Consider the following 13,323-nt stretch of genomic DNA (forward strand, 5'->3'; position numbering starts at 1 on the left):
GGCAGGGATCAGAGTGAAACAAAACACGTTCGTTGATGTTATTTGGTCAAATTTGTGAAGCAAGAAATGAATTGATTCATGAAATATATTAAAATTGTAAGATTGGCGGGCGGCAGTTAGCAATGTTGGCCAACGATACAATGACCCGAGCCCACTCGGTTCAGCATTTATGGTGAAGCACACAAGCGAATAAAATAGCTAAGTTGGTCATCTCTTGGCTCAACTAGCAAAAACAGATCAGAGGGCATTCTTATCAAATATGAAGACCTTGTTTTTGATACTACCCCCACCCACCCACCAAAATGTGCTAAAAATATATTTACTACTGATCTAAAAACATCACATGTTTCTGTTTTGCTATAAATATCACGCTTGAAATAATGCTGCAGTGGTCCTCCAAAAGTGTATTATAATTAACAAACTATGATCCAATACCTACTGGCCACCGCAGGAAAGGACATTACATTACAGAAAAAAAGATGCTGTTTCAAAGGAAAAGAAACCTGGGCCTCTCAAGTTCTTAAGATGGGGAAATAATGAAACTGATGATACAAGAGACTAATTGTCTCCGAGCACAAGTGCTTTCACAATAGCATCACTCATGCCATCTGCCAACGGGAACAGGTGGCCGGCATCTGGAAGCTCATGGTAATGAACCCAGGGCAATTTTTGGCTGATATAGCGTGACAGGATGACCGGCACAATCAGATCCTCTGCTCCATGCCATAGGTGAACAGATCCTTCATTGTTAGGGAATGGGTTATCAAGTTCCAAAGGGCTAAAGTCCCAGTGTCCAAAATTAACCATTATGTCACGATGAATGGACTCGAATTCTCCTTGTTGCCTTATTTGTGCCTATCATTTGCAAATAGATATGTTGGATCAGCATATATCAACATGGGGATGTTGCTAAAAAAGCCTGTTATCCCCAAATAACTTCAGATAATCCCGACAATATGATTAGATAAATTTTTCTCTGCAAATAGGGACTATGTTGGTAGCATAGTGTTCCAAGAGTACATGACTGGGTTTTTCCTACCTATTTACAAAACCTATGGGGGCGCTGAAGAGCATTCAAATTCAAGAAACAGTTCTCTATATCAATTAAGCTTTTCTTTTAAGCAAATCCTGATATGAACAAAAAACACTGTGCATTGTGTTTGGCAATACATTTTCATGATCCAATCTAAGAGCTTATAGGGTTTTCCTCAAACTTCAATATATGTTTTTAAACCTGTTCTTTGAGCAATTACTGTTGTAAGGGGGCACCTAGTTTGTTACTCAACAGTCTTTTCTCCATTTTTATTTCCCATCTAGTAACACGAACATATCCGCTGATCCTTCTACAGAATTTAGATCCAAAATCTTTATGGTTAAAGTAGACAAATACTATGTGACTGAAACATGGTAATCACCCAAAGCAATAAACTGAGCTTTCTGCTTTTAATTTGGGTAACATAAACTAAACTCTATGCTGTTCATCATGGGTAATGAAATAATCCTACATGAGCCAGAAATAATAGCTAAAGATGGAAAAGCATATTACGGAGGATTGTACTACCTGATACGCTCTGGGTGCAAATTTTGGGAAAAGCTTTAGGTCTTCAGCGGAAAAGCCATCGACACGTTGAGATACAACACTTGATCCAGGAAATAATTTCTGAGTGTTCCACCAGTATGTCAACCAAGGAGCATAATGAGCTATCCCAATTGCCCATTTATCTTGTAGGAACTGCTGATTATAAGCTTTCTTAGATAAATTGGAAGGAAAACCACGCCACCAGTAGTTGGCAACAGGGGCAACTATTGCTGCTCCAGCAAGTCTGTCACAATAATAAATTCCGGAGATGTCAAAAGAATTTGCCTCTTAGAAGCCTTGTTGGAAATATTATTCCAAAGAAGATAAATTACTACATATTAAGAAAGTCAAAGAACTTTTATTTATCTTTGGCATTAGCTTTTTCTTTTCATGAAACCATCAATGAAAGCAAACTGAAACATAAGTCGTCACATGAAGAAGGAAACATAGTAGTTAATAATATAAAAATCCACTTTATTAATAAAGTTGTCTTACAGAATGCTTAGGAGAATTTCCCACATCGTGTAATTTGAAGTCTCCAAAATTGAGATTGCTGAGATTGAAGAAACTTTAGGGATGATCTTCTGATGGTTTGGCAGTCAGTTTGAAATGGATGTGGCCAGATTTTAGTTCCACCACCATATCAATATTCCACTGAACTAAGTAGGAGATATTTGATGGAGTTCCCTGCATCCTTATTATCTCTCAGCATCAGGACAATTGTCATCACTTTGCATTTTTCGGGTGTTTTATTTGAAACTTTCACTAACTAATGCTAGAATGTGCTCACTTACTATGTAGAAGAAAAAGAATGTGAAATGCACCTCAAACCTGTGATATGAATTTAATGAATTTGGTGATAATAATACGCTTAAACATATGATATCTGGAATTATAAACAACATTGTCTCCTGGAGATGTCATATATTTCTGTAGTTAAATAATAGTATCAGGTATTGTAATATTCTGTAGCTGCGTTTTCACTGTCAGGTTACAGTATGTCAAGTCCGAGACAAAAAAACTACACCTGAGGCATAAAAATGTTTCAGAAAGTTTTAACTTGCATACTTTTAGACCTTAAGATTGCTAATTTTTATTGAACATGACTCTGGATGAGGATAAATATAATAATCATAATAATAGGTCAGCTAAACAGCACAAAGCCAAATTTAGAAAGAACAAAAGGAGAAAATCCTTTTGTATGCAGTTTGAAATCATGTAACTAATAAACAAAAGTTCCTCTTAGCAAAAGAATAAGTCTAACAGTAGGAGTAACTCATGAATTCTTATATAGAAAGCAATGCTACACATCAAAGAATAAAACTCGTTCAGATTCAATATGAAAATTCTTCTGAAACTAGTGAAAATCTCTGGTTCATACCTATGAGGAATAAATTTCAAACATGTCCAACCAATCTCTCCTCCCATAGAAAACCCAATAATGTAGAATTTTGATCCAAGCTCCAACTTGTCGGCAAGCTCTTCGATATCCAGTGCTGTGCTTTTCTCTGTCATCTTTGGGTGAGGATCACTCTCTCCATATCCAGCTCTATCAAATGATAGTAAGTAAATCCCTAGTTCTTCAAGCAATGCCTGAAAATTTACACGGTCCATTAGTCTTACTTGCCAGTGTGGTTACACAGTTAGACAATATTGGGAAAACTTAAAGACATGAACGGTGATCAGTACCGGAGATATGGGAATCACATCAAATTTGCAACAGTCAAAACCATGGATAAACACGATCTTGTACTTTGCCTTTTCTTTTGGAACACCATTTTCTGTGTAGGCCAAGTGTCTGCCATCTTTGAGTTTGATTCTGGATGATGTAACAGGAGGGCCATCTGGGGATCCACATATCTTAGGAGGGGTAGGCTGGATTGCCTGATATGACCAAGCGACTAGGCCAATGAAAAGAACAACTGAAAGTTTCTTTATCATCCCTGTATTGTGAAATTTATACTTTAATCAGTTTAAGAAAGAAATTGTAGAAAATTAAGGATTGCTACATGGGCTACCCTCTTTTCCTCCCTCCCATGCCAAACATGTCCTCTTATATGCATAAATCATAAGAAAAGCAGTAGCCACAAAATGACATATGAGTGATTTTTGCCTAAGAAACCACTAATATATAAATAATCATTTCAACTATAATTTTGCTGATGGTTTACAGTGTACACATTGAACCAGTATGATATTAATTGTATGATAACTCTAGAATCGTGGAGCACATGCACAGCGTGCGTGCACACACACACATATACATACATACATGTGTGTGTGAGAATTAGTGTCCATAAAATTTGGGCATGGCTCCATAGCATAAAATAAAGCAATAGAGAGAGATGAAAGACAAATTAGGGAAACATAAATGTAAAGATAAGATCTGTAATTTGCTTTGAAAAAATGGTACAATTCCACTGCGAAACTACTTGCTTAGAGGCATAAAAGTAAGTACATATAAGCCAAACTAAGTATTACAATGTCTATGAATGTGATTTTGTAGCATGGAGTTCAATTTTGCCCAGACCAGTCCACACCGACCGGTATTTATCAGTTCTGGTGCAGTAGATGGATCACCTTTACTTTAGGAGGTTTGGTCCAGTCTATTTTTCCATTTAACAGTTGTCTTTTTCTTTCTTTTTTTTTCTTTTAAACATCCCGTCGCCTAGGACTCGTGATTCACAAACATTAATCACCTCTATCAGTCACTCGACCACCACCAACCCCTGCTGCCACCAGTGCGCTCAAAGCCTGCTGCCAACCGCCAACCTCATCTATGGTACATCTCCTCCTTCCTTCCTTCCTTCCTTCTTCTTCTTCTACATCCTCCCCACCTCCCCTAGCAGCATGGTACCACAATATGTTCTAGCGTACCATGTATCAGTATATTACAACATACCGGATCCATGCCGCTCCAGCCATGGACTCGCATGGGTCCGGTACCAGAAATTAAATACCTTGCTTTGTAGTGGCTAAACACCATCATGTGACTAAATTAAAAAGAAAAGGGAGAAAAACATCATTTAGTTCAAACTCAGCGATCGTGGGACTAATATCTTAGGAATACAGCACAAACATAAATACATCACATACATGGATGTGCATACATACACATGGATACACATAAATACATATACCACAACCACAAAAGGAGAATAGGACACGCACACAAACATAGGTATCATAGAACTGAAAAGAGAAAATACATATAGAAATCACCACATCAGTAGGCAAGGGCTTCTTGTCACTACTCTTGGATATCTTCACCAGTAAAGAAAAACAGACTGTAATAAAAAAGTATATGAGACTGATGTTCATCCAGTTAGTAGCACCAATGAGTGATGTGATCGAAGCATACAGGTATTTAACATTAAGAACTTCGGAATTATCTCCACCATTAACGTGTTACTAGGATCATCAATTTTCCAACCTTGCATGAGAAAGTTGAGATCTAGCATCTGTTCCTAACTTTACTTCGACTTCCTCTCTCTAGAGATCTAGCAACCGTTCCTAACATCAATGAGGAGTAAAAATTTGATTCACAGGAAGATACTCATCAGGTCAATTTCATCAGCTTCAGATCACTTAGAAAGGGTTTAGATTTCAAGTATTCCTACATCCCTAGTTCTAATATCCTCATAAAGCAACTTCAAATGACTTCAAAGCATACATTCCAGGATTACAAATTACACCATAACCACCTCGCAAATCTCGATCACTCAGCAGATGCTAGAACCCACCATCTAATGTAATTACAGGTGTCGGAACAAGGACCACAAGAACCCTAGTGCTTCGGCCACCATCCAATTTGAACTTGTTCTATGGTCAACAAGTCCAATCATGTTTTGCAGTGTACAAACCTACAGATCACTGGAACCAGAAAGTACATGTGCTGCTTTTGGAACCTTCACAGTGCTCAACAACCAGAAATCACGAAGCCTGATATTGAAAAGAGAGAAAAAAGAGAGAGAATACGTGAAGCCCTAAAGCCGAAAACGAAACAGAGGCGAAAAGAGATGGAGACCTCGAGGGAGGAAAGAGGAAACGGCGTGCGTCTTCTTTCTGGTGTGAGCTCTTGCAGATGCGGCCGAGACCTTCCGGATCGTGCCCGCCATCGCCTTGCTCGCTGGTCTCGCTTCCCTTCTCCTCTTCCCTCGGCTCGACACAGACGCCGATAAACCGCCAATATAAAGACGTGAGTCAACGCACTATTATCCCCAATTCGCGTATCGATCTCCCTCAGACAGTCATTCGTAGGAGTTCGTAGCGGTCCGTAATCGTGTAACAACAACCAACATTAGCCAATTTTTTTATTTATTTATTGAAATCAAAATAATATTATCGTTTTATACTTTGAAAATATTTTTTGTTGTCATTTTGAAGATAGTGATTTATATTTATATAAATATCTTTGTAACGATTTCTTATATCACGGTTTTTTAGAATAAAAAATTTGCTCTCAGTCACGTGTTAGGAACGTGATGGTTTGGTTTGGTGTGCCCATCAGGTGACATCATGAAAACAAAGATGTGGAACAACTTCATGTATACTATCGGATTTGAATTGAAGATCCGCGCATTGTATTTAAGTAACCTATACCCGTATTTTTATGTTGGATTCGGGTTGGATGTGCCGTCGTCCTCTCCCTCCGCTTCCGCCGCCATCGGCTCCCTCTCCATTGCCACTGCAGTCATCTTCTCCCTGCGCAAGCTTCTCGAGCAATCCATCACCACCGGCCGCAGCATACCTTCGACGTCCTCGTCGCAGCCTAGCAGGAGCTCGAGCCCTTCGATTCCCTCGTGGTGAGAATACGCCGACGTCCGGTGGCTGGTCCATTTTTAAGGGTTACGGCTTTGGGTTCGGTTTGCTAACGAAGTGTTCGACTCGATTGAGCAATTGAACCGGACGGGAAACCGGTGCCCCCCCTGTACATACAAGAGAGAGAGAGAGAGAGACAGAGAGCCTAAAAACAATCCCTAGCTTGGAGTAGCCGGCCCGAACTCCCGTTCCCTTCCTCTATCTTCTTCGCCTCTCCATCTTCCTCATCCGCCGTCTCCCTTCCGTATCGATGGCGATTGCAGGCGCCGACGAAACGGGTCGCAGCAGGGCGTACCGCCTAGTGGCGGCGAAGGGCGAGGACTAGTGGCACTGTGAGACAAGGTCCTTTCTCGTTTCTTGATCGTGTAGATATAGAAGATTTCATCTTCCTGTTTATCTGCCTTATTGCCAGATCCCTACTCCCTCTTGTGATCGAGAAACATAGGCGTATTTTGGACATCTGATGATGCCAACAGACATTCAAGGTTAGGGCTGTTAGGGGAAGCTCCATCCTTTCAAGGTCTGACCGCCTCCTTATTCTATTCCATGGATCGACATCTTTGAACTTCGTTGTAGAACGATGGCTATGCTTACATGTGTTTCACATTGATAGTTGTAGAAGTTGGTATGTTTTATTATTGTGCTTCCCACTGAGTGGGAATTCGTTACCGAAAGAAGGGACCTTTCTAATGTAGAATAGAGAAATAGTTTTCCTCATTGCAGTCAGATCCATGCTGAATCGAATTCTGTATCTTCCCACAGTAAGGTTGAAACTGATACCCGATTAATGGTTCACGTTAAACCAATTACCTAGCATATCGATCATCCCTCAATGAGTTTTTTGTTCCATGTTCTTTCATGTCTGGGGTCAGTGCGTCAATGTAATGTTACTTTCATTTCAATAAGTAATTCTATTAGATTTGCTACCTCTTTGCTAGAAATATCCAGTGATGAATAAGTGCTTTAGCTCGTGACATGTTTATTTGTTATTTTGATGTATTAGATTTTATGCAAACTTTTAGAAAGATATATATTTACCGACATATCATCACATTTCTTTTACCTGCATTGTGATGTATATATAACAAATAATACCGAGTAATTCTTTTTTATGCTCCCTTTTTTCATCTTTTTACATTTCTAGATCTCTTCACTCTTTGGGTCAACATACGTCTCAGGTCACAGTCTAAAGTAGTCTCACTTTTTCCTGTAATTTTTCTTTTATAGATTACTTTAGTTCATTTGGAGTACCTATTGATGCCCCGAGTATATAAATAGTTTGAAGCAGCAATTAAACTGACAAGGTTTCCTCAGAAAATTTCAGAAATGTTGGTTCCAGTGTGTTTTCATCACTCTTAAACTTGCAATTTTCTTATTTGGTTAACATAATTACTTATTAGTGGTTTCTTTGGCTGTGGCTGCATATTATGCGCATTTGTTTGTGTTTTAATGGTTTCTACATTTTGAGCTGTTCTTTTATTTGTTGGACAATTTGCTCCTAAATCTGAAAGGGTTTACACTTCATTGATGTACTTCATTTCATGTCTGTCTTTGGTTCAAAGAAAGGATATGATGGCTTGTGTAAAAGGTCTGAGTAAGAAATATATGATTGTAATGAGATGGCTTTTGGACAAGGAAGAGGGCCCTTGCCCTTGCTCAAGTTGTGGCACTGTGCTTTCGCAACCTCTTCTATATTAAACAGTTCATGTTTAGGCATGGCAACGGGTTGGAAAAAAAGGCGTGGGCTGCATTTTAGTATTAAATGTTGACCTAGACTTCTCCCTATATTCCGAGTAGATGCCATCTGATTGCTATCATGTTTTCTTCACTGATCAAATTTCCAATCTGATCCTTTAAATCTTATAATGACTTTGCTGTTTTGGTTTTCTTTCTCCAAAGGTTTCTGTGACATGAGAATTCATGCATAGGCATCGACTATGATACTAGCTGCTGAATATTTTCTAGATCAGGAATGTGTATCAGAAATGGTTTTTTATTTTTACATTGTGCTAGTGTTCTGCAAATTCATATTTTGTTTATTGGTTATGAGCTTTTGGAGCAGTCAATTTTGACATTCACAGAAATGATCCATCCTTTTATCAGTGACATTGAACTTTTGCATGGATTTACCAGTAGTTTATTATTATGAAAATGTTCTAAAGTTTGTTACATAATTTTATTGTACTGTGGGTTTACTAGACTGTTTTGGTTTCTGTCATGATCCTGAGGAAGAATGTGTATTTACACCTAATGGAAATTGCAATTATGCAAAACATATTTTCCTTACTTTTTTGTTTGAGGAGTTGATAGGTTTTTAGCTTCTTTTTACAAAAGATACACTGATTTGCTTTTGGATTTGTTTTGGCTCTGTTTCAGCTAACAGTGGACTAAAAGATTGGAACACAACTGAATCAAGTTTGATCAAATCAGTCTAGTGGCTTCATATTTGGCCTTCGAATCTTCTTTTCTGGTGGAGTTCGAACATCAATTTTTTATTCTCATTGATCCAAAACAATGAGAAAACTTTTATCTACTTGGCACTACATTCGAGCACCGATGTAATGGGCCACTTTTGGACGACCTCCTAACCCTCATTTTGCAATTTGAGACATCTAAGTGGTGAAGGTACCTTACGTCACTTTTTTGTGATGACCTAGTTCTATACTAAAATCTGTCAAGGTCTATGTTCATGAGATCTGATACAGTTTTATATTGATTGACAATGATCTAACATAAACATATATCCTTTCTAGCTAGGCTTGAGATTGGCATTGATGATGTTAATTTTATTTATGCCAAAAAAATTAAAAAAAAGGCAACTAGGTTCTTGCCACCTCTATTGGAGTCAACCGAGCATTTTCAAATGGTTACCTGTAGAGATGACATGCAAGTTAAGATGGGAGTTATACCCATCCGACCTATCCTCTCTCTCTCTCTTCCCTTGTCTTGCTTCTCGGCAAAGTTTTGCCTGTGCCTTACCTATAGGATTTTGGGAACCCTGGCTACATCGTTCTGCTTCAGTTTGGACTTCTTGTGGCATGAATCATAAATATCTCTTCCATGTTGACAATTTGGCCATATTTTAAATTGATTTAGTAATATTATTAGTTTATATTGGAGCTTGAGGAATAGCCATTTTGTTCTTCCTATCTTGTTAGATGCAAGATTCACGGATGACTCCACCAGAAGACGCGATCAACGTTAAACCACAAAAGAAGAAACCATCGAAATGGATGTCTACTGCAGTTCAGATCAAAGAAGAGTGTTGGGGGAAAAGAAGCTTCCCATCTGTCCAACAAGCCACAAAATGGATCCAAGAGAGGCCTGTAAAGTGAGTCTTTCCACCATATCCGACAGACAGACAGACAGACAGGTCAACTCCTGATTCTTTGTGTGATTCCTCAGGATCCAGTGACTACTACAGGGCACTAGGGCGCAAATACTTATTGCTGGAGGAAGAAAGCTTGATGCAGAGGTAAGAACTCTGGAAGATGAGAAGTTTGCTCTGTTGGATCAGCTCGTTGTCTTGGAAGGTCTTCTTGATCCTTCACGTAGGGGGTTTGTGAAGAGAACACCACCCGACAGAGAGATTTGTATGTTATTAAAAGCCCAAGCTACGATCTGAATTGATGTATCAGTGGTATCTTCTGATTAAGATGTATAAAATATTACAAATGAGAGAGAATTCAAAATATAGTTTAGAAGGAACTCAGGTGTGAATCACTGTCGAACATCTATTCCAAACCTTTCGTGGAGACATTGATATGATTACTGTACAAAAAGAATATATAGAATGCAGGAAGATAGTAGATACGATCAGAAAGTCACCAAAGAAATTTTTATCAAATCAATGAGCATTTAGAAGAATATAAATATTTTAAAAAAACAAGAAAACATTTTAAATAAAAATATCTAAAATAAAATTTGAATTTTAAGATATAATATTTACCGGCAAAGTGTACATAACATCTTTGCATTCACTGATTAATAGTAGAATTTTTAGGAGGTTTATATGCAAAGTGAATCTCTTAATTATCCTCTTTACTCTCGTATAAAAGTATAATAGCATCGAAAAGATATTAAATTTGATCTATGATTTTTTTTTTAATTTTAATTTTTTTGATATTAAAATTTTACACATAATAGCATAATCACATATCTATACTTACGCATGTCACATATATCTATCAACTTAGATTTGCAAGCATCTTTACTTGTTTTAGATAGCGTGTAGTTTTTGCATAGCAAGGGAGAGGATAACATAGAGTGTGTCCCATGGCTTGCTTGCTTGCTCGCTCGCTCAAATAAGCCAAGAAAACACCTTGATAGAGACGAGGAGGAGGATGTTTGTTGTATGCTGATGCTGAAAGCATATGCAAGTGTGCACCTTACAATGCTTTTTCTCCTCGATCCGAGTTTGCTTTCAAGTTTGGACATCAATTTTGCCAACCTAATCTTTCTTTATATCTTACGATCTCAATCCGTGATCTCTTCCACCCCAAGAAGGAAGATGGAAAGACGGCCATGGTCTTCCCCTCTGCGCCTCGTCTTGCTCTTCCTGGTCTCTCTTCAGGCCTCCGGATACACACGGCCGCCACCGGGGAGGATCATCGAAACAGCCCACACCAAGTCTTCGTCCCACCCACAACAGGTGTGCAGTGTTAGTTCTGATTCATGCAGTCATCAATGAAGTGATCGTGACTTCCGCTGTGATTAGGTCCATGTCTCAGCAGTCGCCGCAGATCACACGAGGGTTTCATGGATCACCGACGACAGGCATGTTCCTTCGCTGGTGGAGTACGGGAAGGTGTCCGGGAAGTATGACACCGCCGCCACCGGAGAGCACACTTCCTACATTTACTTCTTCTACACCTCCGGCAAGATCCACCACGTCACGATCGGGCCTCTGGAGCCCGACACGGTGTACTACTACCGCTGCGGTGGAATCGACCAAGAATTCAGCTTCAAAACCCCGCCTGCAGCTCTCCCCATCGAGTTTGCCGTCATAGGTTCGATGCTCGTGCTTGTTGCGAGGAGTGCTGTTCTTGCTGAAGATCTTTGTCTACAGGTGATCTCGGGCAGACGGAATGGACGGCGTCGACGCTGGCGCATGTCGCGGAGTCGAACTACGACATGCTCCTCCTCCCCGGCGATCTCTCGTACGCAGACACGCAGCAGCCGCTGTGGGACTCCTTCGGACGCTTCGTCCAACCTTACGCCAGCAAACGCCCGTGGATGGTCACCGAGGGCAACCACGATGTCGAGGCCTTCCCCGTCTTCCACTGCCACCCCTTCGTAGCCTACGACAGCAGGTGGCGCATGCCGTACGAGGAGAGCGGCTCCGCCTCCAACCTCTATTACTCCTTCGACGTCGCCGGCGCCGTTCATGTCGTCATGCTGGGATCCTATGCCGACTTCAACGCCAGCTCAGCACAGTACAAATGGCTGGTGGCGGATCTGGCGAAGGTCGACCGGAGGATCACTCCTTGGCTAGTCGCGCTCCTCCATGCGCCTTGGTACAACACCAATCTGGCGCATCAGGGGGAGGGGGAGAGCATGAGGCAAGCCATGGAGTCTCTGCTCTACCGAGCTCGCGCGGATGTCGTCTTTGCAGGCCACGTCCATGCCTATGAGCGCTTCGTGAGCCTTCTTCTTCAGTTGAGTTAGGATTAAGCTTTCGATCCAGCAAAACAAATCCGAATTGATGGCTTTGGTGCAGACGAGGGCATACGACAACAAGGCAAACCCATGCGGGCCTGCGTATATAACCATTGGAGATGGAGGAAACAGGGAAGGACTCGCACTACAGTGAGTAGGACGCACAGAAACAGTAACTCGTCATCTAGAAGCATTCTGATGTAGATTTTGATGTCCGTCCATGCGATCATGTGAAGGTTCGACAAGCATCACAAGTCTGCATCGCTTTCCTTGTTCCGGGAGGCAAGCTTCGGGCACGGGCGGCTGAAGGTGGTGAACGGCACACATGCTCACTGGTCGTGGCACCGCAACGACGAGGACGACGGCTCCACCGTCGGCGACCAGGTGTGGGTGGAGAGCTTGAGTGCTTCTGCCGCTTGTGGGGGTCCGCTGGGTGGGGTTCCATCTGCTTCAACGAAGGTTGAGCTGTAGATTTCAGAAACGTAGGTGAGACCGGGAGATGGTGATGCAAACATGAAAACCTGTTGTTTTAGCTCTCAAAATCATTGATAAACCTTTTTCTATCAATCATTCTTTATTTTAAAGCTTTAATATGAGATGTTGCCGCTTATTTTATTTTTTTTTAGAAAAAAAAACTCATTAAACATATTTTTTAAGGATAATCGATGCCATTTATTTTTCGAAAAACTCGTTTTTAAAAGTAAACGATGAGAACGAAATCAAATCCCAAAAGGAGTCATTATTAATAATATTGAGTTTAAACCATTAACTTAAAATATTTAAATTGAAATTAATTATAGTACATTACTCATATCTTTATAAGTCAATTTTTATTTTTACCTATTTTCGATATAAGACTAATCAGAATATTATTATCTTTCTCATTCAACATAACACATATTATGATTATGATTCATATGAGACATAATCTAATGAACGATTCTTTTTTATTTGAACTATTTGTTATATCTTAATACTAAATAGACTCCATTAATTGTAATGCCTTGAACCCAGTAAAATCTATATAATTGTGGCATTATATATATATATATATATATATATATATATATATATATATATATTTGTATTTGGACTTTACAAAAAGGTCTAAAATATTTTAATGAAGGTCATAAAAATTATAGTTAATTGTATCATTTTCAATTTTTTTTCTTATTCTAATATCTATTGATCCCTCACATGTTATGCTAAACCATCACCATACTCTTCCGCTCTCTTTTTAATAACAAAGGAATATAAAAATAATA

At 39.6% G+C, this 13,323-nt stretch overlaps 2 protein-coding genes and 1 long non-coding RNA gene across 4 annotated transcripts; 2 read left to right on the forward strand and 1 right to left on the reverse strand.

Moving 5' to 3' along the window:
- Nucleotides 1-389: 389 nt before the first annotated feature.
- On the reverse strand, nt 390-5,790 carry LOC135653106 (uncharacterized). Its single transcript, XM_065174598.1, has 5 exons — nt 5,607-5,790; nt 3,269-3,522; nt 2,961-3,172; nt 1,562-1,823; nt 390-855 (listed from the first exon to the last, which is right to left on the reverse strand). Exons 1-5 carry the CDS (start codon nt 5,695-5,697, stop codon nt 559-561), a joined length of 1,116 nt encoding a protein of 371 aa, XP_065030670.1. The 5' UTR covers nt 5,698-5,790; the 3' UTR covers nt 390-558.
- A 233-nt stretch (nt 5,791-6,023) lies between these two features.
- On the forward strand, nt 6,024-10,108 carry LOC135653107 (uncharacterized). Of its 2 annotated transcripts, none has more exons than XR_010502308.1 (5): nt 6,024-6,742; nt 6,813-6,920; nt 8,777-9,025; nt 9,559-9,731; nt 9,806-10,108. It is a non-coding gene; the product is annotated as an uncharacterized LOC135653107 (long non-coding RNA). The 2 variants fall into 2 exon arrangements; XR_010502307.1 differs by having other exon boundaries at nt 6,044-6,732.
- A 602-nt stretch (nt 10,109-10,710) lies between these two features.
- LOC103971221 (purple acid phosphatase 22-like) lies at nt 10,711-12,621 on the forward strand. The gene is made up of 6 exons (XM_009385186.3): nt 10,711-10,779; nt 10,907-11,051; nt 11,118-11,409; nt 11,469-12,040; nt 12,120-12,208; nt 12,295-12,621. The coding sequence occupies exons 2-6, from the start codon at nt 10,911-10,913 to the stop codon at nt 12,527-12,529; spliced, it is 1,329 nt and encodes a 442-aa protein (XP_009383461.1). The 5' UTR covers nt 10,711-10,779; nt 10,907-10,910; the 3' UTR covers nt 12,530-12,621.
- The last annotated feature ends 702 nt before the right edge of the window (nt 12,622-13,323 follow it).

The sequence above is a fragment of the Musa acuminata genome, chromosome BXJ3-11 (genome assembly GCF_036884655.1).
Source record: "Musa acuminata AAA Group cultivar baxijiao chromosome BXJ3-11, Cavendish_Baxijiao_AAA, whole genome shotgun sequence".
Lineage (NCBI taxonomy): Eukaryota > Viridiplantae > Streptophyta > Magnoliopsida > Zingiberales > Musaceae > Musa > Musa acuminata.